The sequence below is a fragment of the Triticum urartu genome, chromosome 5 (assembly GCF_003073215.2).
Source record: "Triticum urartu cultivar G1812 chromosome 5, Tu2.1, whole genome shotgun sequence".
NCBI lineage: Eukaryota > Viridiplantae > Streptophyta > Magnoliopsida > Poales > Poaceae > Triticum > Triticum urartu.
The window spans coordinates 347,247,135-347,272,651 of NC_053026.1; the positions used below are offsets into that span (position 1 = coordinate 347,247,135).

At 43.2% G+C, this 25,517-nt stretch overlaps 2 protein-coding genes across 6 annotated transcripts; one reads left to right on the forward strand and one right to left on the reverse strand.

Annotated features, from left to right (window-relative positions):
* Positions 1-1,157: 1,157 nt before the first annotated feature.
* On the forward strand, positions 1,158-18,807 carry LOC125508943 (histone-lysine N-methyltransferase TRX1-like). 5 transcript variants are annotated; one of them, XM_048673759.1, is made up of 25 exons: positions 1,158-1,960; positions 2,076-2,127; positions 2,224-2,298; positions 2,496-2,709; positions 3,267-3,390; positions 3,471-3,575; positions 3,713-3,909; positions 4,948-5,040; positions 5,155-5,252; positions 5,972-6,130; positions 7,006-7,131; positions 7,219-7,266; positions 7,351-7,468; positions 7,538-7,603; positions 7,694-7,755; positions 7,840-7,896; positions 7,972-8,055; positions 8,158-8,308; positions 8,666-8,929; positions 9,390-9,451; positions 9,640-9,717; positions 10,925-11,020; positions 11,774-11,877; positions 11,954-12,094; positions 18,421-18,807. In XM_048673759.1, the coding sequence occupies exons 1-24, from the start codon at positions 1,296-1,298 to the stop codon at positions 12,090-12,092; spliced, it is 3,237 nt and encodes a 1,078-aa protein (XP_048529716.1). In that variant the 5' UTR covers positions 1,158-1,295; the 3' UTR covers positions 12,093-12,094; positions 18,421-18,807. The 5 variants fall into 5 exon arrangements, with proteins under 5 accessions (XP_048529716.1, XP_048529717.1, XP_048529718.1 ...); XM_048673760.1 differs by having other exon boundaries at positions 8,161-8,308; XM_048673761.1 differs by having other exon boundaries at positions 7,972-8,040.
* A 2,135-nt stretch (positions 18,808-20,942) lies between these two features.
* Positions 20,943-23,388, reverse strand: LOC125508944 (PRA1 family protein H). Its single transcript, XM_048673764.1, has 4 exons — positions 22,895-23,388; positions 22,621-22,760; positions 21,487-21,558; positions 20,943-21,407 (listed from the first exon to the last, which is right to left on the reverse strand). The coding sequence occupies exons 1-4, from the start codon at positions 23,317-23,319 to the stop codon at positions 21,313-21,315; spliced, it is 732 nt and encodes a 243-aa protein (XP_048529721.1). The 5' UTR covers positions 23,320-23,388; the 3' UTR covers positions 20,943-21,312.
* Positions 23,389-25,517: the final 2,129 nt, after the last annotated feature.

A 25,517-nucleotide genomic window follows, 5' to 3' on the forward strand; every position in this document is an offset into this window, starting at 1 on the left:
TCATGGTAACCATGCATTCCCAAAATACCTCCCTCTTTGCCCCTTTCATTGCCCGTGCACGCACTTGTTCGTCTTTCTCACATTTCCTTTTTTGTCAACAAATCTAGAATTGCATGTTTTCCATCGCATGCTTTCGACACCGCCACGCCATTCTCTTCTCTTGGAGGCAACAATAAGGATCGACATTGTTCTTGACCGAGCAACGACCCTGCAGAGCTTCAATTCCCGGTGATAGAGGTGAGTAATTAGCGTGTGTGATTCTATCTTCATCTTAGACGTAAGAACAAATATGGATGGACGCTAATACAACAAACTGTCAAAGGAGCGATGCACATGCGTTTTGATTCAATCAACGATGAAGATGGATTTCTCTATCCGTTGACCTTTGATGCAAGCAAAGAAAGAGACTACTGTTTTTCTCGACTTGACATCAAGTACTATTGCCAATTCAACATATTTTTTCCTCAGTTCAGATGCTAAACACTACAGAATTGATGGTTTGCTATTCCTTGGTTTGCGTGAAACCCTAATCACATTAGTCTGTTCTTGCAGGAAGGAGCGGCAACACATGAGGCCAAACCGGGGATGGCGCAACCGGTCAAGGCATCCTCGTCGGGGCCTCCTTAGGAGTGAGCCGCCGCCGCCACAGATTGCAAACAGAGGCGGGCTAGAGGTTAGACATGTGCATGTGTGGGCCTTTTAGCTTCGATCACCGCTCGAATTGTATGGAGCATGAGCCGGCTTGGACGGGAACTCCCCAGAGACGAGGCAAAGGGCAGGCTGGGGAGGGGGAGAAATCTTTGTCTCGTGGGAGAGGAGAGGATGAAGATTAAGAGCGCGGGAAGAAAAACGGTTCGAGGAAGAAGACGATGATCTGGCCGCTCGTTTTATATTCAACGGCCCGAGCCATCTGTTTCAAATTGACCGGTTTGCGTTTTTTTCCATATTTGAATGTTTAAGCCGGATACCATGCACTTTGATAGATCCCAATGCAAGTATAAAATCTGTCTAGAAATACTATTATTGTACCGAGATTCATATTCTTCTTATCACATCTAACTGGAAGCCTAATTGGAACACTGACGGAGAAGAAAAGAAGACCGCAGGGACCCCGTGGTATGATGGCGAGAAGACCAGCGAACGGGCAATGCACACTGGCACTGGCAACAACGGGAGACAGCAGCGCAGGCGCAGCAGCCAGCCAGCAGAGCGGAGGAGGGCTGCCGCGGAGAAAAGAAATCGGGAAATCCCCATCCAGCTCCGCGGTGAGAGAGATAGAGAGAGGCGCGGAGGCGATGCTAGCTCCCGCGCTGAGCCCCCCCAAAAGATTTGGCGACGCGTCGCCCACCCCAAACGGGAACCTCCCCCCCTCACTGAACCCCCCTGCAATCCCCAAATCCCCGAAAGCCCTAGGGCGTGCAGCGCTGGAGGAGCGGCACCCGAAACCCTACCCGCCGGCCATGGTGATCGCCGTGGAGGGGAGCTTCGTGCACCAGGACGAGGGGGAGGACGGGGACCACCCCATGCGCTACCTCCCCCTCGGCCGCGTCTACTCCTCCACCGCCCCCTGCCCGCCCCCCAAGAAGCCCCGCAGCTCCGCCTCCGCCGCCGCGGGCGCCAAGCCGCCCGTGATCGTCTACTACCGCCGTCGCCGCAAGAAGCCGCGGCTCGAGGAGCCACGACCGTCCTCGCCCGCCACAGCGCCGCGGCAGCCGGAGGAGGAGGAGGAGGCGCTGGGCAGGGGCTCGCGGCGGAAGCGCCCACTCAAGCACGAGCTGCTCAGCCTGGGTTCCGCCCCGCCTGCATTGGGCGCGGATAGAGACGGGGAGGAGCTGCTGGGGCGACGGCAGCCGAGGCGCAGAGGGGGAGTGCAGAAGGAGAGCACTTCGGCGCCCCGGAGGCGACGGCGCCGCAGCAGCCAGCTGGAGGCCGCCTCTCCATCTGAGAAGAGATGGGTAGAGTAAGTTGGATCTGTGCTTGCTTCGCAATGAAACTCTCCTCACGGCTTCAGCAACAAGGAACGGCCAACTAGAATACTTGTTCTCTGTGTAATTTTGACGCCGGCTTTGTCGCAGGTTGGAAATTCAGGGTGCCGATCCGCAGGCGTTTGTCGGTTTAGTGTGCAAGGCAAGTTCTTGGCGACGTCTGTTCTGAGCATGTGGTTGTTTCATCACTATATGGAATGCAGCCAAACTGGGGCCTCAATTTTGATGGTGAATGCAGGTTTTCTGGCCCTTAGATGATGATTGGTACAAGGGTTCCATCACGGCCTACACGGAACTAACCAAGAAGCATTCTGTATGCTTTCTATATCCCTGGTTCTTATTTTTCTTATTCATGAAAAATTGCTGTGAGTTGAATTTGATAATCTTCTCTGCATTTTCCTTACTAAAAGGCTCGTTATGTGTCACTCTGTTTTCCATGTAATGTCCGCACTATGAAGAGTGCCATGTGAAATGTCGTGTAGTTGATATCTAAAGCTAAACGAATTGCAGGTGAAGTACGATGACGGTGAAGCAGAAGACCTTACCCTAGCTAATGAAAGGATACAATTTTCCATTTCATCCGAGGAAATGAAGAGCCTGAACCTGAAATTTGGAGCATCTAACCTGGATAAGAAGGGATACGATGAGCTGCTTGCACTTGCTGTCAGCTTTCATGACTACCAAGGTCTTGATCCAGATGATCTAGTGTGGGCTAAAATAACAGGTACTCCTATGTCTTTTTCTTATGAGTGCCGATGCTTCCAGCTGTTATCTGCGATTAGATGCCAATGGTCTTTTCTGTTTATTCTGTCAGTCATCACAAGTTTTATTCCATTGTTTGTAGTCATTGTCCAGATTACCTTGAACTTTTACCGTGTGATATTTTATTTATTCTAGTGTTTATGGTAGTTTTGCATCAACTTATACAACTTTATTTGATTTCTCATGCACATCACATGTGTTAGATGGTTAACTGTCTCTTTTTACAGAAAATGCTTTCTAATGTTAAGCCCAGTATTGATTTATTATTTGACATTTTCATTATTCATCTCCTCAATTACCTGTCATACTTGTTATTTGATAATTGAGTCCTATTTTCCTCTGCATTCCTACATTCCTAAAGTAAACAAGTGACATGGATTTCCCTTTCTGTTCAATTGTTTCATTCAGTTATGTGGTTGATTTGCCATCTTTCAGTGCTCCCTTTTATGTGTAGGCTTCTCACTTTTCCCAGTGACTTGAAATTTGTTCTCATGTAATGAGCCTGGTGTGCCTTAACAGGTCATGCAATGTGGCCAGCTGTTATAGTGGACGAGTCAAATGTTCATGCTAGCCGGGCCCTGAAGCCAATTCGGTTAGATCAATCAATACTTGTTCAATTCTTTGGCACCCATGATTTTGCAAGGTTTGGTTCTGTGAAAAGATTATAGCATATTTTTTCTTTTTCTTTCGAAGCAGTACACTAAAGTTGTGTTTGTACCTCAGGATTAAGTCGAAGCAGGCGGTGCCCTTTCTGAATGGCCTTCTTTCTTCCTTGCATCTCAAATGCAAGCAAACACGCTTCTCCCGAGGCTTAGAAGAAGCCAAGGAGTATGAGTCCAGAACCTCTTTTATATTTTTAAGCAATAATTGTTTTTTTCCTGAATACACATCATAGACTCGAAAGATTTTCTGTTATCTTGCATGATGCCCTATTGGTATGATACTGAAAAATACCGATTGTGTAGGTTTCTCCTCACACAACAGCTTCCAGAAAATATGTTGCAACTTCGGAAATCCATTGAAAATGATGGTTCTGATGTTAATGGCCAAGATGACGCGATAGGCTCTTGTGATAATTTATCAGAAGAAAGAGAAGAAGAAAATGGAGAGGATGCTGAAATGACTCAAATAGAACTAGGAAATCTTCGCGTGAGCAACCTAGGTATGTTCGAGTAAATAGTACAGTAGCCCCCAATATAAGTTTAAAGATGCAAAAATGCTCCGGAAGCATGTCCATCCTACCCATCTCACGGATACCCTGTTTCTCACTTGAATCTTGGACTGCCCTTTTGAGCTACGATGCTGCCGCTTTATGCAAGTTTTCCTTGGTGGGAGACACAAGCAGACTTGGCACTTCTGGATAGCACTGTTTTTGAGTCGAGCGACTAGTCGTCGACTAATCGACGAGTCATAACTGGCAGGTTGACTCAAGATGTCGACTCGACTAGTTGGATGAGTCGCAACTAGTCGTGGTTTTCGAGTCGAATGACTCAATTTTTTTATTACAGACTATTAATAAGTATATACATATACTATGGTAATTTTATTGATGTCCAGGTATACATATACTCTGGTAATTTTATTGTACCTATTGCTTAACTTATGTCGACTTGTCGCATGTCGATTCATCGACCATGAGTCTTGACTAGTCACAACTAGTCAAGAGTCGCTACCCCAGAACGACTCGTCGACTCAAAAATGGAATTATATCTGTTCCAGAGATATGAACATATGTTATATGTTCAAGGATGATGCAGTTCAGATTGCACTAGCACCAATAATCCAAAACACTGATCTGTTTTAGTTTGTTCTTCCTACCCATAACCCTTCAAAAGAAATAATTGATTTCCATTTACTCCCTCCATCCCAATTTATGTTGCGTCTTCATATTTTGTCATTTAACTTTATGTGCCATAAAAATTATACCATTGAAACTCCATTTTGATTGTGTTTAATGTAGGCATAGAAGGTTTCCATCAGAGAAATCATTCTGAACATTACTTAAGATGACACTATTGCCTTCGAGCATTTATGGAGCTCTTATTTGTCATATTCATCTTGTTATGCTGTTGTATATCTTCTGCTGACCCCTTTTCTTGGTGCTGACTGAGCTTTGCATGTTTATGTTTATATGCGCATTTCCTCCTTTGTTCGTTCTTCTTAGTGTATAACAAACCTGATTGTGTGAATTTCTTTCCAGGCAGGATAGTATCTGATTCAGACCATTTCCATAACAAAATGCACATATGGCCTGAAGGGTATACTGCTTTCAGGAAGTTCGCATCAGTAAAAGGTATTTGTTCAGCTCCAGACTGTCATCAAGCTTGCATGAAATTTGGTGTTCCATTTTGGAACAGTTTACTCTCATGAGAGTATGTTTTACGAGTACACTGTAATACTTTCACAGATCCACACCTAGTAACATCTTACAAAATGGAAGTACTGAGGAATTCAGATATTAAAGCACGACCTTTGTTTAGGGTGATCTCGGAAGATGGATTGCAGGTAAGCAGATTGAAATTTTTGTACTAGTACCAATCCTGTTTCTGTTGATACTCCATTTTGCTGAATCTTTAGTGTTAAGCGTAGGCCTAAAGCATATCATGATGTTGTGTTTCATTGCCATGTATGGAAGGGATATCCTAAGGACCAATGCAGATGATAGTTTCTTAGCAATATCATTGTGTTGTCACAATGAATATTGCTGTCTGTATCACTTGCTAAAGTTTAGTTTACTATTATGAAGAAATTCACATATATAAGCTAGTGTCCTCGTCTCATTGTGCATGTTGCATGATGCTGTGATGGAATGTTTGCTTTACTATACTTGTAGATGATGCTCTAATAATAGCTCGCTTAGGTGGCATTGTGATTAAATGTACCTTGAACTGCAGTAAATAGCTGCCTTCATATATTCCTGGCTGTGTTGCATCATCTTCTCATTAGATTATTTCAGTATTTCCTACTTCCGCTGGCTAAGTTTCTGCAGCAGATTATAAAATAGGTTCAGTGCAACACAGTGCAGTAACCACAAACTTGAGTCTCTTCTCAAATCAGCCAATTTATTTGCTGCTCTGAATGATCACTGCATGGTTCATTAAAAAGAGCATATTTTAGGATTATCAGCGAAACCCTCTTGATATGCCTTGGATATAGCAGCATTTTGACAAATTCAGCAGTTCGGAATCTGTACATTTACTAACATGATGTCTTTTGTTGACCAGATTGATGGCTCTACGCCTAATGCATGCTGGAAGGAGATATACTGCAGGATAAAAGAAAAACAGTGCAATGTTACCTCGGAACTGGAAGGAAATGTTTGTCAGAGATCTGGTTCTGACATGTTTGGCTTTTCAAACCCACAAATTAGGCAGCTTATTCAGGTTTTTAAACAAATAGCTTTCATGGTTTTCACGCTTCATTTTATCAGTATTACTTTTGTTAGGCAGTGCATTGGTGCTAGACAATTAATTCATCTTTAAGAAAGGTCTTTTGTTTCTTTTATAAATGCACATTTGTTTTGATAATCATTTCTGTAAGTCTAAGTTTTGTCTATGGCCTTTTGTTATTTGTATTTCAGTTCAGTATTATTGGTTATTTGATTTATACCCACCCATGTATCTGGTACTGGACTTTTGTGGATTGGAAGTTTTGTTGTTTCTGTGAATATGTGATTGGCTGATGCCATACACTTCAGCCGTCAACCTAGTATTTCAAATTAGTCAACACTCTTTTTTTACTTAGTTTGGCGATGCTTCCCATTGCTTCAGATAGCCCTTTTGTTGGATAAGGAGACATTACCATTTATTGCAAATTCATATTTTGTTCATTCATACTAGTATTACATTATGATCAGGAAAGAGCCAATGCGTTCTTTAATGCCTGAATTCTTCCTCATGGACAAAAAGGAGAATATATTTTTTGTTTATCTTGTTCACCCTGAGGTTGGGATTGAATAAATCATTTATGTTGGTGAATTTACTTTTATGCTTTGATACTACCGTGCTCGCCTTACCAGCATTTCCTACCATTTTCCACAAAAAAAGAGTTGTCTTTGGTGAAAGCATTGATGCACATATTGTAGATGCGTGTTTACAAGTTTCATTGAAAAATGGAAATCATTGTTGCCATGTAGTGATGCCATTCTCTGTCAGGGCTTTTGCCTTCTTCTTTGTATTGACTTCATATTGGTATGCTTTAGATAATGCATACCATTCTTTATCTTTGTTAACTTCAAAGTTACTTGTGTATTTGTTAGGAGTTGCCAAATGCAAGGTCGTGTTTGAAGTATTTTGAAAATGGTGGGGATACCCTCCGTGGTTACAGAGCTGTTCATGTTAATTGGAAAGATCTAGACTTTTGCAGTGTTTGTGATATGGATGAGGTAAATGATCCTAATCCTATTCTCATGCTTATTCAAAATGCAAGTAATGAAACTGAAAAGTTACTTAAATTCTCTTTTGCCTTCCAGGAGTATGAAGACAATTTGTTCTTGCAATGTGACAAGTGCCGTATGATGGTATACACTTACAGGATCACTCAACTCAATGAATATTGTCAAATATAAGTATTAACAAATCCTGACAGCCTTAACATGATTCAGGTTCATGCTCGGTGCTATGGCGAACTAGAACCATTGAATGGAGTACTTTGGTTATGCAACCTGTGCCGACCTGGGGCACCTCGCGTGTCCCCACGATGCTGCCTATGTCCTGTCACAGGTATACAATTGTGTTGGACTTCTTGCAAAGCGAGTCTATGTACTTATAAGATGCAATCTCTGTTTGTAGGGGGTGCAATGAAACCTACAACAGATGGCCGTTGGGCTCATCTAGCATGTGCAATATGGATTCCTGGTATAATAACTTAACCACTCCATATATTTTCTTAGTGGTATCATATCATGACATACTTTAGTTTTCTTATTAATCTTATATTGGTTGCAGAAACATGCTTAAAAGATGTAAAGAGAATGGAACCCATTGATGGATTGAGCAAAATCAACAAGGTTTTCACCCCTTCCACTCTTGACTTAGGTGACAGCTTTTGGAGCATTTTTGTAGAAACATTTTCAGTTTTAAGTTATCTCCAGGACCGCTGGAAACTTCTATGCAGCATTTGTACAGTTGCTTATGGAGCTTGCATACAGGTACTTCAGGAACTGTTTAAGCTTATGTTGTGACACCTATAATATATTATGACCCTTCTCCATGCATCAATGTAGTGCTCACATCCTACTTGTCGAGTTGCATATCACCCGCTCTGTGCACGTGCTGCTGATCTATGTGTTGAGGTAAATTACTTCAATGTAAGTGACCCTACTTTCTTGGGGACTAATTTTATACCTTAATTAGTACTATGTTAATTTTAGCTTGAAGATGATGACAAAATCCATCTCATGTTACTTGAGGAGGATGAGGACCCATGTATTCGTCTACTCTCGTATTGCAAGAAGCACAGACAACCATCTACTGAACGTCCATCTCTTGAAAGTAATCTTGGTAACCCTGCTCAGTTAGTTCAGACAGACGCGGCTTCATCATCTGGTTGTGCAAGGACTGGTAATAGCAATGTTTATTTGACTAGCATCTTTCCAAAAGTTCTGCACATATTCATTTTGGTTGTGTATTAAGATAGTCACTTTTAACTATCCTCACAAAAGAAACACCTTAAACAATATGCCCTGTTGAATTTTGCTCTCCTGTTCAGCTTTTTTATATAGATTTGTTGCTCAGATATTATTATTATTATTATTGTTTTGGTTTGAAAGTGAATCTTGAAGTCTTATGGGATGGGGTTGCCTAGTTCTTGAAAGGCTATGTTTGTTTATTAGTAGACGATCTCCTATCCTTATGATTACCTATCTATTCTGTTCTCGCTCCTCGGTGACATCTCTGTTTACTCATTCCTTTGTTCAGAGCCCTATAATTTTCACCGGAGAAGAGGCCAACAACAACCTCAAGTTACAGCTACTGCTTCTGTAAAGCGTTTGTATGTGGAGAACATGCCTTATATTGTTAGTGGCTACTGCCAAAATAAAGTAGGCTGTGATACTAGCTGTGAACCAATTCAATCAGTCGCCTTGTTGGATGCTGCATCACAAGAAGCTTCTGTCAATGTGTCTTCTATGGCTGAAAAATATAAAAGCATGAAGGCCACATTCAGGAAGAGACTAGCTTTTGGTGAGTTTCACTAATCTTTGAACCAATGGCATCTCCATAGCATTATTTCTGAAGATGATTAGTTTCTTTTTTATTATCTTGTTGAAGAAAAAAAAGTGTGTTTTGTGGTCTTATTTATTTGCAAAGCATCTTTTTTTACTTTTAACTTGAATACACTAATTGGTTACTACACATACTGTATCATATAAGTATTTATCAACTGCTGCTTCATCATTTATGCTGTTCTGTTAACTCTTTTGTGGATGCTAGATGAATCATTTTCTGCAATAATAGTCAAATCTATAGGAAGTGTATACGATCTTGGTATAAATCTGTCCGGTGAAAACATGTGCATATATTAGCATGAGCTCTATAATGAGACATGCCAGTGGGTGGATTATAACTGAAACTTAGTATTAGTTTGGGATTCTGATTTATGCTTTCTATGAATTGTGTTTTATGTTATGATTTTTCTTGGCAGGAAAATCAAGAATTCATGGGTTTGGTGTTTTTGCAAAGGTTGCACACAAGGCAGGAGACATGGTATGTTTCTGTAACTTCCCCTTATAGATTGTGGTCGCTTCTGGAAAGGAGATGGGTTTCTTTTAGGGAAGATTTTGTAACTGCCTGATAGCACTGCAAACAGTAAAATATGTCGATTATTTGAAGATGACTGTGATGCTATTTGTGCTAATGTTCTGAAATTCTCTATTTTGTATCTACTTGTTCAGATGATCGAATACATAGGGGAGCTTGTTAGGCCACCGATATCAGACCTTAGAGAGCGGCATATATACAACTCTTTGGTGGTAAGTTCTGTTTGGAATTTACATCTTTTGGGTGTTCAGAATTGTTGATACGTCAATATGCACAACAAAATTTTGCAGCTTTTAATATGGTTGCTTGTAAGTTGATCTTATGTTGAATGGGTGTCAGCTATTATTACATGAGCATGGGTGTGGAGACCTTCCCACACGTCCTCTGACCCTGTGTGCTCTGACCATTATCCATGACGCCACTAGCATCCACGTCATGCCCCTTTCCCTCTTGCTGCCTCCCGCTCTGCCTCTCCTTCGTCTAGCGATGGTTTTGTTGCTGGCCAGCGGCACAGTGGAGACAAGAATGAACACAGAACCCATTCCTACCTTTAGGTTGTTGAATGGTAACTTTCAACTTCAGAAAAGTAAGCATTTAAGTGGAGCACTTCCAGTTTTCAACTGGTACCAACTGTCCATTCTAATATATTCATGACATCTGGAATTAACAGACCTTCAACTGATAAAACCAACTGTCGATTTTAACAAATATATGAAATTCAACCCCAACCCCCCCTCCAAACTCACAACTGGTACTCTCTCTGTCCCTATTTACATGTCACTCTTGTTGTTTGTGATAAAATTTCGACCATTAATTTCACTGATAATATATTAATTATATGTAATAAAAATGTACAAACTGCATTTTAATACGTACAAATTAAATGGTGCATGTTTTGTGACACAACCCACATATTTTTGGTCAAAGTTGAACCTCGAATAACGTGTGCGCCATATAAATAGCGACAGAGGGAGTAGTAGCTTTTAAATCGAAGTATTGGTGAAAAGAATTTGAGGGACGAAAACGTCAGGAGAGAACCATGTACCCGATTTGGTTAAACAAAGAAAATGAAAGGGATTGAATGAAGGGTCAATAGAGGACTAAAAATTCCGACAGTACTGTACATAAATTAGAAGATTATAGACCATACATATATTTTCTCACGGTCAGTCATAAATGGATATCTCTTGTATCTAATAGGTTCTGCTTGCATGCTTGTCACTGTAACACTAATCAATGTATGTTAGAATTAACTTTCTTTATATTTGGTACACATGGTCCAGCTTGGTACCCACTGTCTCAAAATGTTAGCTCAGTATACATGCCTCCATGATACTGGTAGAAAACACCTGTTATCTAACTATGCTCTACTTGGATAGTAATTACAATCTGTTAACTACTCAAAGTAACTCCATGCAGGGTGCTGGGACATACATGTTCAGGATAGATGATGAGCGTGTTATTGACGCTACACGAGCAGGAAGCATAGCCCATTTGATCAATCACTCATGCGAGGTAAGAAAAATCTTGGTCTACTATGCATGTGCTTTCCACTTTGTTAGCAGCTCAGATCCCTTCATATCTTTTATGTGCTGAGGAGTATGGATTATATTCTCATTAATTGTTGTATAACCTTGGCATGGTATTTCTTCGAATTCTGGGCCACTACATACTGTACATATGGGTGGTTGGACAATGGGGTATATTTTGAGGAAATTCACGTTGAACATTACTTGTGCCTATTCTGGCCATTTTTTTTAACCAAAATAAGAAGTCGTCATGAAAAAGGAATATAGTACAATTGGCACGAGGATGTCTCTTTTGAAGCAAATAAATTTTCACAACGAGTTATGAAAAATTTGTACTTGTTTGAAGATAAGGGGATAATCAGCTTTACCATACACTTTGTATGTTGGCCTTATGTTGTGTCAGCTTATTAAATATCAAACTGTTTGTTCTAACAGTTCAGAGGCACTACTATTAATGATGACATACTGATGTATTGCGTTACTGCATAGTGCATACTCCCTCCGTCCGGAAAAGCTTGTCCCTCAAATGGATGTATCTAGCAAGATACATCCATTTGAGGGACAAGCTTTTTTGGACGGAGGGAGTACATGCGTGATCAGGTTGATGGGAATGGTTTCGTCATATAGCTGTCTGCTGGCATACTCTAGTCTAATCTTTACCATTTTTAGTTTTTGATCTTATATTTGCTTCTATGGTATTTTGGTAGGCAATTTTCATGATATCTCTTCATCATTGCAGCCTAATTGTTATTCGCGTGTGATAAGTGTTCTTGGGGATGAGCATATCATCATTTTTGCAAAGCGGGATATAGACCCATGGGAAGAGTTGACCTATGATTATAGGTCAGATCTGAATATCATATTGCTTTTGGTCTCTCTCACGTTGTAGTTTTACCAATAATTTATATGCTTTATTCAGGTTTGTTTCGAATGAACAACGGCTTCCTTGTTATTGTGGATTTCCAAAATGCCGGGGAGTTGTTAATGATGTTGAAGCAGAGGTCCAATCAACCAAAATAAGAGTCACCAGAAGTGAATTATTTCAGCAAAAAGACTAATGGTCAGTCCTTCCTATGCAAGTGTTAGTGGGAAGTCGAACTACCGACAATATTTATCATTTTATCTATTTCTCCAATTCAATAATAAATGGCGGCACATTGCTTGTGGTGTCTGATGCCCTATCGACGTTTCTTTGGGTGCAAGCTCTAATAATAGATACACATGATGTGGAGGAAGTCCTCCAAAAATTATGGAATTTACATGTTATGTGTATGACAATTACAACTCGTCAACACTAATTAAGGCCTGTATTGCAATGTTAAAGGGGATTAGCAATTACTCCGTATCTGTCATAGGTCTCATGATCGATGCACAGGAGTTGCGCCCCCCACCACCAGGGTTGTATGAACAAGGATTGATGTTAATTATTTCTGAACATGTTATGTGTATGACAATTACAACTCGTCAACACTAATTAAGGCCTGTATTGCAATGTTGAAGGGGATTAGCAATTACTCCGTATCTGTCATAGGTCTCATGATCGATGCACAGGAGTTGCGTCCCCCACCACCAGGGTTGTGTGAACAAGGATTGATGTTAATTATTTCTGAACATGGTTTAGTTTAGCGCATGAATATATAATGTTGAATGGTTTTTATTAGTGAGTTGGTTAAAATTTTCATAACACACTCTTGGCTTGTGTTGGTTCTCTAGATTGAATCAGTTAGGATTGGCTAAAAGCATCCATATAAGTTAGTGCATCTCAGCGCTAATACTTGTATATCCCCTCTGGTTACTACTGCAAAGACTTGATCGGGCAGAAAATAATGGATGTCCCTGGACATGTACCATGTCTCAATAATTGTGAAGACTGGTGCAAAATGGAGCAGTTTGCTGCTTGACATCTGGATTGGTATATCATTGTATAAGCATGAGTCGGTCGCTTTGGCTTGGCGTGGGTTAGACCTATGGAATAGTGAATTGTTATCAGGAATGAGGTGGTTATCAGCTTGCTGTTAGGAGCTGGCTATACTGGTCATGGAAAGTTTGATCAGCTTCAGCGCATATCCAAGGGGAGTCCCCATAGCTGCCCCAATTGTTCGGACAGACAGCCCGGAACACAAGAACAACAAAGCTTTTAGTCTACAAATTAGGGTATGCTAGAGTTGAAACCCATAAGATCTTGTAACCTAGTCATGGTTCTGTCGTGGATAGCTAACTTCCACACCCCCTATCCATGGCTAGTTCTTTGATGATATTCCAATCCTTTAGGTCTCTGTATGTCGAATCGCCGTCCTATGGAACCTGGCTCTTAGGTTTTGTGGCACTCTTGTCACAGAGGACCCCCAAAACTTGGTGCCACGTCATCCATTTGCTTTGCTTCGATGGATCACATATGCACTATGTTTTTAAAGCGGTAAAGCGAAGCGAGGCGCTGGGGGGTGCCTCATTGCTTAAGCGTAAAGCGAGGCGACACTTTAGACAGACTCTGAACCTGATGGGCAGTAGAATAGAGCACCATTTAGTGAGACATACATACGTTGATTCTAATCCGCCAGTGAGCACATATATTCTGATCCATCCACTAAGCAGTAAGCAACTAGCCAACTACTATAAGAGAGGCAGTAGCAGCACCTAACAGCAGAGGAGCTGTGCATAGCATAACACACAACAGAGCAGGAAAGGCTGGTGCAGATCTGAGGAAGCTGCTGCTAGAGGAAAGAGCTGAAAGCGGAGATTTGCACGCTCTGGTTTTGGCTCTCTCTCTTTCTTACCCCCCCCCCCCCCCCCCCTGTAACTGTTTCACATGTGAGCCCAGTTTTCCCGCCCAGCCCTTTTTCCCTGCCAGAAATCTCTGTTCCCCTGCCTGGCAAGTCTAAGGCGTCCTCCCTGCCCTAAAGCGCCAATCAGGACGCCTAAGCAGACGCTTTAATGTCTAAGGTGGACGCCTTAGACACATATCTAAAGCAAGTTGGACGCTTTGAGCTTGGAGGGTGCTCTGACGCTTAAGCGTCGCTACGCTTTACAAACAGAGCATCTGCATCAATATCAACATCTTTCTGCAACATGTACCCCAAACATCAAAAGGTGTCCTTCTGAGGTACCGCCTGCTCATCAAGGCTATCCTCCTCACGCCTAATAGTAATGAAACCACACCTCTTGTACTTGGTTTTAATCCTACTGAGCCTAAAACCTTTTGATTCCGAAGTCTGTCTCCACAACTAACTTTCTATTAACCCCTGTCTGGCACCACATCATCTGCAAAGAGCATATGCCATGGGATATGTATATCCCTTGCGACCTTATCCATCACCAAAGCAAAAAGATAAGGGCAATTCCAACGCGGATCACCAAATAACCCCTAAATGTCTGGACCAGACATCCCATACATTTTTCGCCATCTAACATTGATCACCAAATTTGTCCAGACATCCGAAATCCCACAAATCGGAACCAAACGTAGGGGTGGTTTGCGGGCGTCCGGAGATTTGCCATGTAGGCCTTTTACAACGCGAACCCATGTCAATAACCCTCGTTCTGCTTTGCCTAGAATCCTCACTCCGCTTTTCGCGCCGCATTCATGCCGGTCAAAGAGGACTTGATCGGATGAGATGTTTCACTACATGCATTTATGCGTGTTGACCTGCCAGCTGTGTGTCTGACATTCACATTGGCACGTTTTTCGAGAAGCCTACTCCGTTTGCTGTCCGCGTTGAAGTAGAGCCAATTCGTTTGCCCTGGTATTTAAGCTGGGCGACCGCTGACGCAAACCTTACACCCCCGCCCCTCCTCCCCCCAAATCCATGGAACTCCAGCTCTGGCCGCCTTGATGGGCAAGTCGGACGGCCCGAAGTGGTTCTTCGTGACCCCCACCGGCCCTGGCGGGTGCTCCTGGTGCCGACAATCACATTCTCTGGGCCCGTCAGCATCGACCGCTCCGTCGTAGGTGAAGCCGGAGCCCATCTCCTCGAACGTCGTGGAGTAGCAACAACCGCCCCTCCTTGCTGAGGCCGCCGCGATGGACGAGGAGTCACGGTACTACCGTGGTCTGGTGCCGCCTTCCCTGCCGCTCCCGCTCAACAGCGGCATCCGAATCAAACACCGCATGAAGGAGCCGTAGTCCCCTACGTAGCAAGGTGGCGCCGCTGTCCCTGGCCGTCGATAGTCCGAGATCCAGTGGCGCCTAGTTGTCGCCGCGAAGGAGGAGCTACTTTCCCTGCCTTGGCGATAGTCTGGGAGCCCACCCGGTCGCCGTGGAGGAGTCGCCCTATCCGGCGATCTCCAAAGCATGCGACCACCTTGCCTAATACCTCTATTGGCGACGATGACGACTCGTCCTGCACAATAATGTCGGCCTCCCGGGTGGCTTTCGAGGCGGCGTACCGGGAGTGGCGCAACGCGCGGTGCCAGGCGTCGTTCTGCTGTCGGATGTTGCGCCGCCTTGGGTCTCGGCAGACAAGTGCCCGTGGGGGCTTGGGCCGCTGATCGGTCCACGACCACCATGGAGACCTCCACTCGCCGCTGCCGGATCAACGACCAGCTCCACAAAGAGGGGCTGGAGGAGTCCGAGTGCTTGGCCCGGTTCAAAGGCAATGGCAGTCGGTGCTAGGCGGAGGCAGTGGAGCAGCTGCATCACGAGCGCGCTACGGCGGCCGATCAGGGCTGCCATGACCATTGGCGGGCCTTCTACCAACTGGAAGGACGGCGATGGTGACGACAACAAGGTGTCAACGGCCTTGGAGGCCATGCCTACCAGGTCACTGTCCGGCACCTCACTTAGTTTAGTTTAGGCTTAGTTAAAATTTTGTTCAATTTAGTTGGAACTTTGTTAAATTTCGTCCTTTGGTTGTAGTATATCAAAATTTAACAAATATCATCCTTTTTTGAAAGATCCGTTTGAAATGGGGTCGACATTTGGTGATTACGATTGGATGGCCTCCGCCCCCATTGCTGTTCGTGGACATGTCCGGATGTGCCTACAGACATTTGATGATGTCTGTTTTGGTGATCCATGTTGGAGTTGCCCTAAGAGCTCAAAGCTGACACTTGGTGCAGTCCTATTTTAAATTTGAAAAGCCATTGGTGTCATCATCACTTGTTTGAACACTTGTCACAACATTATCGCACATGCCTTGATGAGGATAATGTACTTTGTTGGGACTTTGTGTTTCTCCAAGGCCCACCATATGACATTCTGTGGTCTCTTATCGTAGGCCTTCTCCAAGTCAATGAACACCATATGCAGGTCTTTTTTTGTGCCCCGTATCCCTCCATAAGTTGTCGTACCCAGAAAATAACTTCCATGGTCGACCTCCCAGGCATGAAACCAAACTGATTTTTTTGCCACGCTTGTCATTCTTCTTATGCGGTGCTCAATGACTCTCCCATACTTCATTTTATGGCTGATCAACTTAAATCCACGGTAATTAGTACAGCTTTGAATACCCCCCTTATTCTTGAAGTTGGTACATTCTTTGGGCATCTTGTTTGACCTAAAAATGAGGTTGAACAACTTAGTTAGCTACGCTCCAAGGCATCTCCACACTTCAATTGGGATACAATCAGGGCTCATCACCTTGCCTGCTTTCTTCCTTTTTAAAGTCTCCTTGATCTCAGACGGATTGGTTGCACAAAATGTTTGTTGGTATCATGAAAGGAGTCGTCCAGCTCAATGGCTGAGCTCCCATTCTCTCCATTGAACAGTTTGTTGAAGTACTCTCTTCATCTATTCTTGATCTCCTTGTCCTTAACCAGAATTTGATCTGTTCCATCCTTGATGCATTTGACTTGGTTGTCATTCCCCATCTTCCTTGGTAGTCCCTTTCGCTTCCCTCATGTTTAAACTCTGAAAGAGGCCCGACCCATTGCTTCACTCGCAGCTCGCTTTGTGGTCTCTTTGTCACCTTGTACTTCTATATGTTGTCTGCACTCCTATCCAGGTGTAGGCGAACATTCTTTCTTCTCCTTAATAGCCTTCTGGCATCATTGTTCCACCACTTGGTAACCTTTGCTTCGCTTGTACTTGACCTCAAACTCCTCTTAAGCCACCTTTCGAACTCAAGTTGCCATCTTCATCCACCTATTATTTGCATAACCTCCTTCCTCCCAAGAACCCTCCTTAATAACCCCCTCCTTGAAAGCCTGAGTTGCCTCCCCTTGAGCTTCCACCACTTCGTTCTAGCGACTTTGACGCACTTATTCCGCCGGACAGATATCTGAAAGTGGAAGTAAGCCAGCACCAAGCTTATGTCGTGGGACAACACTCTCTTTAGGTATCACCAATCTAGGCAAAAACCCGTCTGTCTTCTCTTCTCGAGAGGATGAAATCAATCTGGCTAGAGCGTTAACCACCACTACAAGTCACTAGATGGGATTCTCTCTTTCTAAAGAGGTTGCTAGCTATGATCATTTCGTAGGCTAAAGCGAAGCTTACATTTGGTTTCTTGGATGCATAGGATATCAGCACCTTCTCACCGTTGTATCACCAACTCCCGTAACTTACCCGCCAGGGACCCTACGTTCGAGCTACCTAAGCGGATCCTACTTGGCTTGGCTAGCTTCCTTACCCTTCATATTTGTCAAGTCAAATGCGAAGACCCTTGCTCATATTTCATTACACCTGGGCATCGATGTAGCGTGCCACTAAGGATGCGATGACCTTATCCTTGCCCACCTATCACCGTATCCATATCAGCATACGACTCACCAAAGGGGTGAGGGCCTGACCCTTGCCCATTTAAACGCCACCTGGGTTCAGATATGGCACGCCCCTAAGAGGGTTACGCCCCAACGGGCAGTCCAAACAAAAAATACCGTCCTACGGTCCTCCCCAAACCGGCCCCATTGTCCATACAGTTTGGACTGCCCTAAACCCAGCCCAAATGTTGGTCAGATATGGGCTGTCTGGACATGTCCGCCATGTCAGACCGAACAAGCCGGCCCCACCCCAAACCAACCAAATCGATATCTTTAAATTTGAACTATGTACTCCGGATAATATTTGTGTTTGAATTATGTATTTTTAAATTTGAACTGTTTATTCTATGTTCAATCTAAACCTTTCTAGTATTCAACAAGTTTGTTTGAAAAAAAATGAGAAGGGCAAAAAAATGGGGCCAACAAATGGGGAGGGGTGAAATGGAGCCCGCTGTTGTAGGGGCGGAAAATGGAGGAGCCGGATCCCTGCTGTCCGTGGACATATATGGGGCTAAAATTTGCTACTTGCCCTTGGAGATGCTCAGCCGGATATTATCTGAAGCATTGGTATTCCACTGGAGTCAATGCTATGTGTAGCCCTACCAATCGAGGCATCTAGCAAATATATTTTAACAAAATTGTTATTGTTATTACGTGATTGCAGCCATTCTGACACTTCAATTTTCGCAGTGGGTATCTGGAAATGCCCAAGGCTTGGATTTACTGAATTGAGGAACTGCGGTGCTGCCAGTGCTTGCTGTGTTATTCTCAAGTTGACCGGCTTTATGATTCTAGGAATGCTAACGATTCATTCTCACATTGTTTTAGATGGAATGCCAGTGTAGTGTATAGATACTCAGAAGTAGGTTGGCAATCCAACATGCATGATTGCCAACCATAACTGAAATTGATGATCATGTAGGGCATCAAAAATATTCAGAGTTTACATGTAATTCGGCCATTCACTGTTTCCAGTGTGCCCTGCCATAGGCACAGCCCATTTGATGTTTAAGAAGTCATGATGTTAAGTGGTGACTGAAAGACTTGCTAATGCTAATTGTTATCAGTTGTAAACCATGTGCCTGTCTTCGTGTTTATTTTCTTTTCCTGTCGTAATGAACATGCTGTTACTGATTTATTGGCTGCTGCTTGGTTTCGGTGTTTGAACTCGCTATTCAAGGTCTTGTGTAACGTTTGCCTAAAAAAGCACACCCCTAGGTGGCGGTAACACCAAATGATGGGCTGATGGCACATGCATCATGATTTTACACAAATCAACGATGGTAACATGCATCATGACTAGCACACATGAGGCTACCTATAGTGGGAGTAACATAGACTAGAATACATGAGACTACCTATAGTGGGAGTAACATACTCCCTCCGTTCCTAAATACTCTCTCCGGTCCTTTTTAGTTCGCATATAAGATTTGACTAAAGTCAAGCCTCGTAAAGTTTGACCAACTTTATAGAAAAAAGTATCGAACATTCACAATCTGAAATCAATACCAATAGATGTGTCATGACTTAAAGTTTCATATTGTATAACTTTAGCATGACAGATGTTGATATTTTTTCATATAAATACGGTCAAACTTTATGAAGTTTGACTTTAGATTCTAATATGCAGAGTAAAAAGGACCGAAGGGAGTACTTGTCTTTCTAGGCATTTCAACAAGTGACTACATACGGAACAAAATAAGTGAATTTACACTCTAAAATATGTCTACATACATCCGTATGTAGTAGTTATTTGAAATGTTTAGAAAGACAAATATTTAAGAACGGAGGGAGTAGATGAAACCTAAGCAAAAAAAATGATGTGCCAACTAATTAATGAGCGACAAATTGAGTAACATAGCTATTACTCATCATGAGTAACATCACATATACCAAGACAAAATGAGTCTATAATCTAATAAATGAAATGTTGCATGAGACCTCACACATACGTTGGTAGTATGAACTATGGAAACATGCATCATGGCAACAAAAGAGCATCAGCTTGCAGGTTCAGTTATGAAATTATCGTCCGAGTTATTTAGATGTATTCCCTCTATCCCAAAATACCAAAATATAAGACCATTTTACAGTTTGAAACGGAGGGTGTAACCATTCAGAAAGGAAGAGGCGCCTCATTACTTCAACATTAAACACACTAGTTAATTGTTTGTGACTTGCATTGATGGTCGCATGTTCCTCGATTTAGGTACACTAGTTAATTGCTTGTGACTTGCATTGATGGTCGCATGTTCCTCGATTTAGGTTAGTTGTAATGGGAAGTATCATATACTAGTATCATGCATATGATATTAGTATATGATATTATCTTTATAATGCATAGTATCATAAGTTAATATCTTAAGTTGCCTTATTAATTGTCATGCATGACACAAAGTAGTACATCATTTAATATGCTACGGCATCATGATATGATGCCATATCCTCTTTTTTTTCATTTAATTGTGTGTCACATCATTCAAAAAATCTAGTTGACATGCATGATACCGCATATGATACTCCCATTACGACCAGCCTTATTTTAGCCTTTCGGCAATGTGCGTTCAATGGGATACGCTCCGTCGACTTCGAAGATATTTGTGATAACTTCATCAATCTCAAAGATTATATGCCAGCTCAAGTCTTTCGGAGGTGCTCATAGGGGAGGGCATGCGTTCATAGGGATGAATATATATATTGGTAAGTTTTAATTAAGTTAATGCAGGACATGTATGTATAAGTGTTTCTGTCTACTGTGTTCAAAAAGTTGTCTGTGCGTTGGAATGATGCATATATGTTTCAGTATTAAACAGCAATCGAGTCAAACATATGCCTTAAACCCATCATATTGGAGTATAGGTAGAAGAAGGCAAGAAACATTTTAATTTAATTGAGGTTTTGGTAAAATTTGAGTTGATTTCAATGCAGAACATAATACTAGCAAAATTTGATTAAGTTTAATATAATATTGGTAAGCTTTAATTAAGTTAATGCAGGATATGTGGTTTCCAGTAGGATAAGAAAAGAAAAATATCGACTCGGTTTAGATTATTTCTAAGACAAGGGAGCATTATTTCTAAGACAAAGGTGCGTGGAGGAGAAAAAACCAAAGCAGAGGGATGCAGAGAGGAAACCCCGGTGGCAAGGAGAAAAGGAAAAGAAAAAGAAAAAAAAATAATACCCACACAAACCTCAGTGCAAGATCAAGGGCATAGGACTTAGATGTGCAATACTTATGGCACATCTAGATGTGCTTTAGCAAAACTGTATTAAGACTCTGAAATTCCTTCCAAAAATTCTTCAATCAGCGTTGGTGCCAAAAACTGGATTTTACAAGTCCTAGGATTGTAAGCACACATTGTTTCCACATTCCGCTGTGTTTACAGTTTCACTCTTGCAATCGTCTTCCCCGTTTCCGAACTCATGCAGCCAATATCTTTTGACATAACCCTGTGGAAGGATTGAACGGCGTATATAGTCGGGGCACACGATCTTAGGTGTAGAATTGCTTTCAGGGCAGTGGCTCCACCGTACTACGACATGGCAATGTACCTGCCATCTGCAGCCTACCTCCAATGGCAACTAGCTTCGTCTTGGCTGTGCCCTCCTATTCTTATTTGCTGGAACAGATAAGCTTGAGGGAGTCAACTTCCGAAGAGAAGCATGCAGCATCATGACTGCAAAACATAGCACAGCGAGTTACAAGAATAATCAGAAGACACGAAAAGGAAGGAGAGAGGTAAAAGGGTCATTCACCTGCATAACTCAACCCAATGGCATACACAAGAGCAAACTGCAGGTTGCATACATATAGTAGTATAGCAGTGGCTGTTCAGGAGCAAAACCGACGGATAGTTAGAGACAAGAGCATCAGACTACAGGTATACCATTCAAAATAAAAGAAAATTTAACAGGATAGCACCGAACCACAGGTGTGATATTCAAAATGAAAAGAAAGATGAACATGACCCATGTGTCTTAAGGTGATCATTTGGGCAGGTGGGATGAAGGTGTGAAAGAAAATTGGTAACTTGGCACTGTCCTAAGAATGTAGGCCTTGAGGTTTGTGTTTTACGCATCGAAAACCAGGTTGCTGCACTTGCGCCATTGCATCTGAGATTTCAAGTTACACAATGAGCAACAAGCAACTCCCATCAATGTATGCACTGGATACATGGATTAAACTTCTACAGTTTGTACAAATATTTTCCAATTGATTAAGAATGACTAATTGAGAAAACAAATGAGGAATTATTCTTAATGTGTACTGTGTGGCATCATGACCAAGTTCTCATGATATATATAGCGAATAAGAAAATATGTTGCATGGAATAATCAGTAAACTACATAAATAAATACTCCCTCCGTTCAAAAAAACTTATCCCAAGCTTGTCCCTCAAATGGATGTATCTACCACTAACTTGGTGCTAGATACATCCATTTGAGGGACAAACTTTTTCGGACGGAGGGAGTATACATTATGACCAAGTTGAACAACTTGAACAAGTTATGTGTTTTGTCATATTCAAGCATATGAATAATTTCTTGAAGAAAATAGAACTTTGTGGCATTTTTCTTGCTCGAAGCATTTACAAAGTTTGCTGAACAATTAACGAAGCAAACACGTCAGAATCATCATAAAGAAAGAAAAAAAAAGTCTTTCATTACCTGTACGTTGCTCTGTTCAAGATATCCTTTCTATCCCACAAGAATAGTAAGAAATGAATTCCCTATATATTCACTACCAATCTTATCTATTACTAGAAAACAAAGGACCCATGCCTATACACTGTCAGTAATGCTGCTGCAAATGAAATCCACCTAGCTGTTCGTTTCATCATTGCACTAGCAATGTTTGCGCAGAAACAGCATTCGAAACCCAACACTCACCAATCTGGGCACAGTGCAGAAGAGCCTGCCCAATTCCGGGCGCTCGTGTGGCGAGCTCCCACCGCTTCCGGCAGTACCGCACAGCCTCCCACACGGCGAGGCTGGCCAGCAACCCCAGCAGCGACATAGGCATCCGGTACCTGCACACATGCCGCCACAGACAGCAGCAGCAGCTGCTTTAGTACTCCATCCGCACGCACGGACATGCAAAGACAGGAAAGATAACGAAACGAAGGCAGGGATGAAGGAAAGAGGGCAGATGGCAGTGGCATACAGGCAGCAGGCGAAGACGAGGACGGATAGCGCGGCATAGTTGCGGGCGTAGCGGCGGACGTTCTCCTGGACGCGGAGTCGGGCCTGGGTGGGGGTCGGGGGCCAGGAGTAGGAGGCGACGCCGGGAGCGCCGATGAAGGCGAGGGACCAGGAGGGGGTGGGCGCGGCGAGGTCGGCGGCGGAGAGGCACGCAAAGGGGTTGAGCGCGAGGAGAGAGGCTAGGGTGCGCGCGAAGGCGAGGACGTCGGCGGCGGCGCCGGCCCCCGAGGAGGTGGATGCGGGGCTGGCGCGTGTGGGGGCGGCGGCGGCGGGTGCGGGGGCGGAGGAGTCGAGGAGGTCGAGGTAGCCGGAGTCGCGGAGCCAGCGGTCGAGAGCGGGGTCCGGGACGCTCAGCGAGAGGGGGTTGGGCTTGAACGACGACGACATGGCGCCGCTGAGCCGTACGATTAGGAGGACAGGGGTGGTGGCTGCTTTGCGTGTTTCTCTTCTCTTCAACTTAAAGAAGATCAGGAGCGAGCGCGCGTGCGCCGTGGGATGGGGAACGGAAATATTTTTGGCACAATCTTAGAGCAACCCAGTTAGGTATATAGAAAAATAATGAGGCATTGGTTTGATTTTTTCTCACCGATACCCTAAATTGAGGCTATCATTACAATGGTCTCACCTGTGTCATATTTTTAGGTCCCCACCCGAACACCCAGCGTCATCTCTGGCCTCCTTTTCCCTCTTTCTCTTCTCCTTTTCTTCTACACACCACGGGGCTACTACTCGAGCTCCATTTGATATCCGAGCCACCTAGTTGGATAGTGGGGCAGTAGGTTTGGAGCATACCATTGGCATGCCCTTATAGATGTTTTACACATATCTATCCCCTTCGTCCTAAAATGTAAGATTCTTGTTTTTTAAACAAAAAAAATGTAAGATTCTTGTTACATTATAATAGTGTCAAAAAATGTCTTACATTTTAGGATATCATTTTCTTACATTTATGCTACTTCTTTATAATTAATTGTATATTTTTGATACTTTTCTTACGTTTATACTAATTGTATACCATTATTGCATATTTTTGACATAATTTTATATTAATTGTGTTGGACTAACCTATTAATCCAATGTTGATTGATGTTTTTTCTATGTTTTTGAACTTCTAGAAAAACATCATGTTGAGGACAAAAAAAGTATATATAAGTATTTCTAAAAGTTTCTCATTCGGAAAGAGCCAGTGAACCAGAAGCCAACAGAGGGGGGCTCTATGGGCCCCACATGGCCCATGGTTAGACCGTAAGGTGAGGGCGTGTGGCCGAGCCGTACACGACGCTGATCCTTAGTGTCGTAGTTCTTTCTCCGACCCGGATCCTTCCTCGCGCCCGAAGTGGCGCTGGCGCAGGAAACATATGATCAGATGTTAGTGACACCTTTCGAGCTGGCGCTGACACTTCAACGCCGAAGGATAAGAAGACATGGTTGAACCGGGCACTAACCTCAGCGTAGCGGGGCAGCATGAAGCTTGTGTGGGATCAGGCGGACGCCATAAACAAGGCCGTGAAGGGCATGATGGATGTCTTCGCGGCCGACATGTAGGTAAGTGTTCATTGTGCAATTTATTTTATGCATGATAGTATAGCCAGTAGCGCTCAAGATATGTACCGGCTCAAAATCCGGTATGGATCTAGAATCTAAAAAAACTTTGCCTAGCAATTTTTCATACCCTGCCCTTCACCAGGGTGCAACTCCGTAGGAAAGATGTCGAGCTGCAGATTGGTGAATCACCACATTTAAAAAAAATACAGTGTGCAATAGCCCCCGAGACCAAGGTAGAGCGCAAGCAGCTGACCTGAGGATTGAACTCCTTCTCACTAGCAATTTGAAAATTTTAAGTAATAAACCGCTGAGCCAGTAACCCCCGAGACTTAGGTAAATTTGCCACAACCGGTCCGAGGATCAAATCCAGACTAGGGAACTAACTTAGAGGTAAACAAATATGCATTAGCTCCGAGACTCAGGTTGTGCGGCCGACTTGAGGATTGAATCTTCCTCAGAAACACTAGCATTAGTTATATTTTCTTTAAAACGCGGGCGCAATAGCCCCCGAGAGTGAGGCCTTCTCCAAGAGGTGGCCTTAGGATCGAATCATATCATGTTCTTTAACACAATTCATTTTATGTTTTGTCTTGTGCAAAAGGTTGCACTGGGAATCCAGCACCTCACCAAGGATCCAGTGACGATGAAGGAGCAACTCAGTCAGTCCAAGCTCAAGATTGTAACGCCTTGAGCAAAGCACCGAAACCGCCACTGGTATGACACCTCAGTTGTTATGCTTGTGTGCTCACATCCTTAATGGAATTTAGTAATGGCTTACATGTTTTGCCAGCATTTGTGAAGTGGTCGAGCGACGTGTTGCTGAGCTGGAGATCCAGCTCTGGATTGCCCAGCAGCAGGCGCAGTCAGAGGGGCAGGAAGCTCGACTCGCCTGAGAGACGGTCGAGAAGACCGCCACATTGCTCAAAGGAAGAGCAGGAGGCCAGCAAGGCTATCCGAGAAGCTTCCCTCCTTCTCCAACAAGATGTCAACAAGCACGTCGAGTGCTGCGGTCAGCTCAAGTCTAAGTGTTACACCTTGGT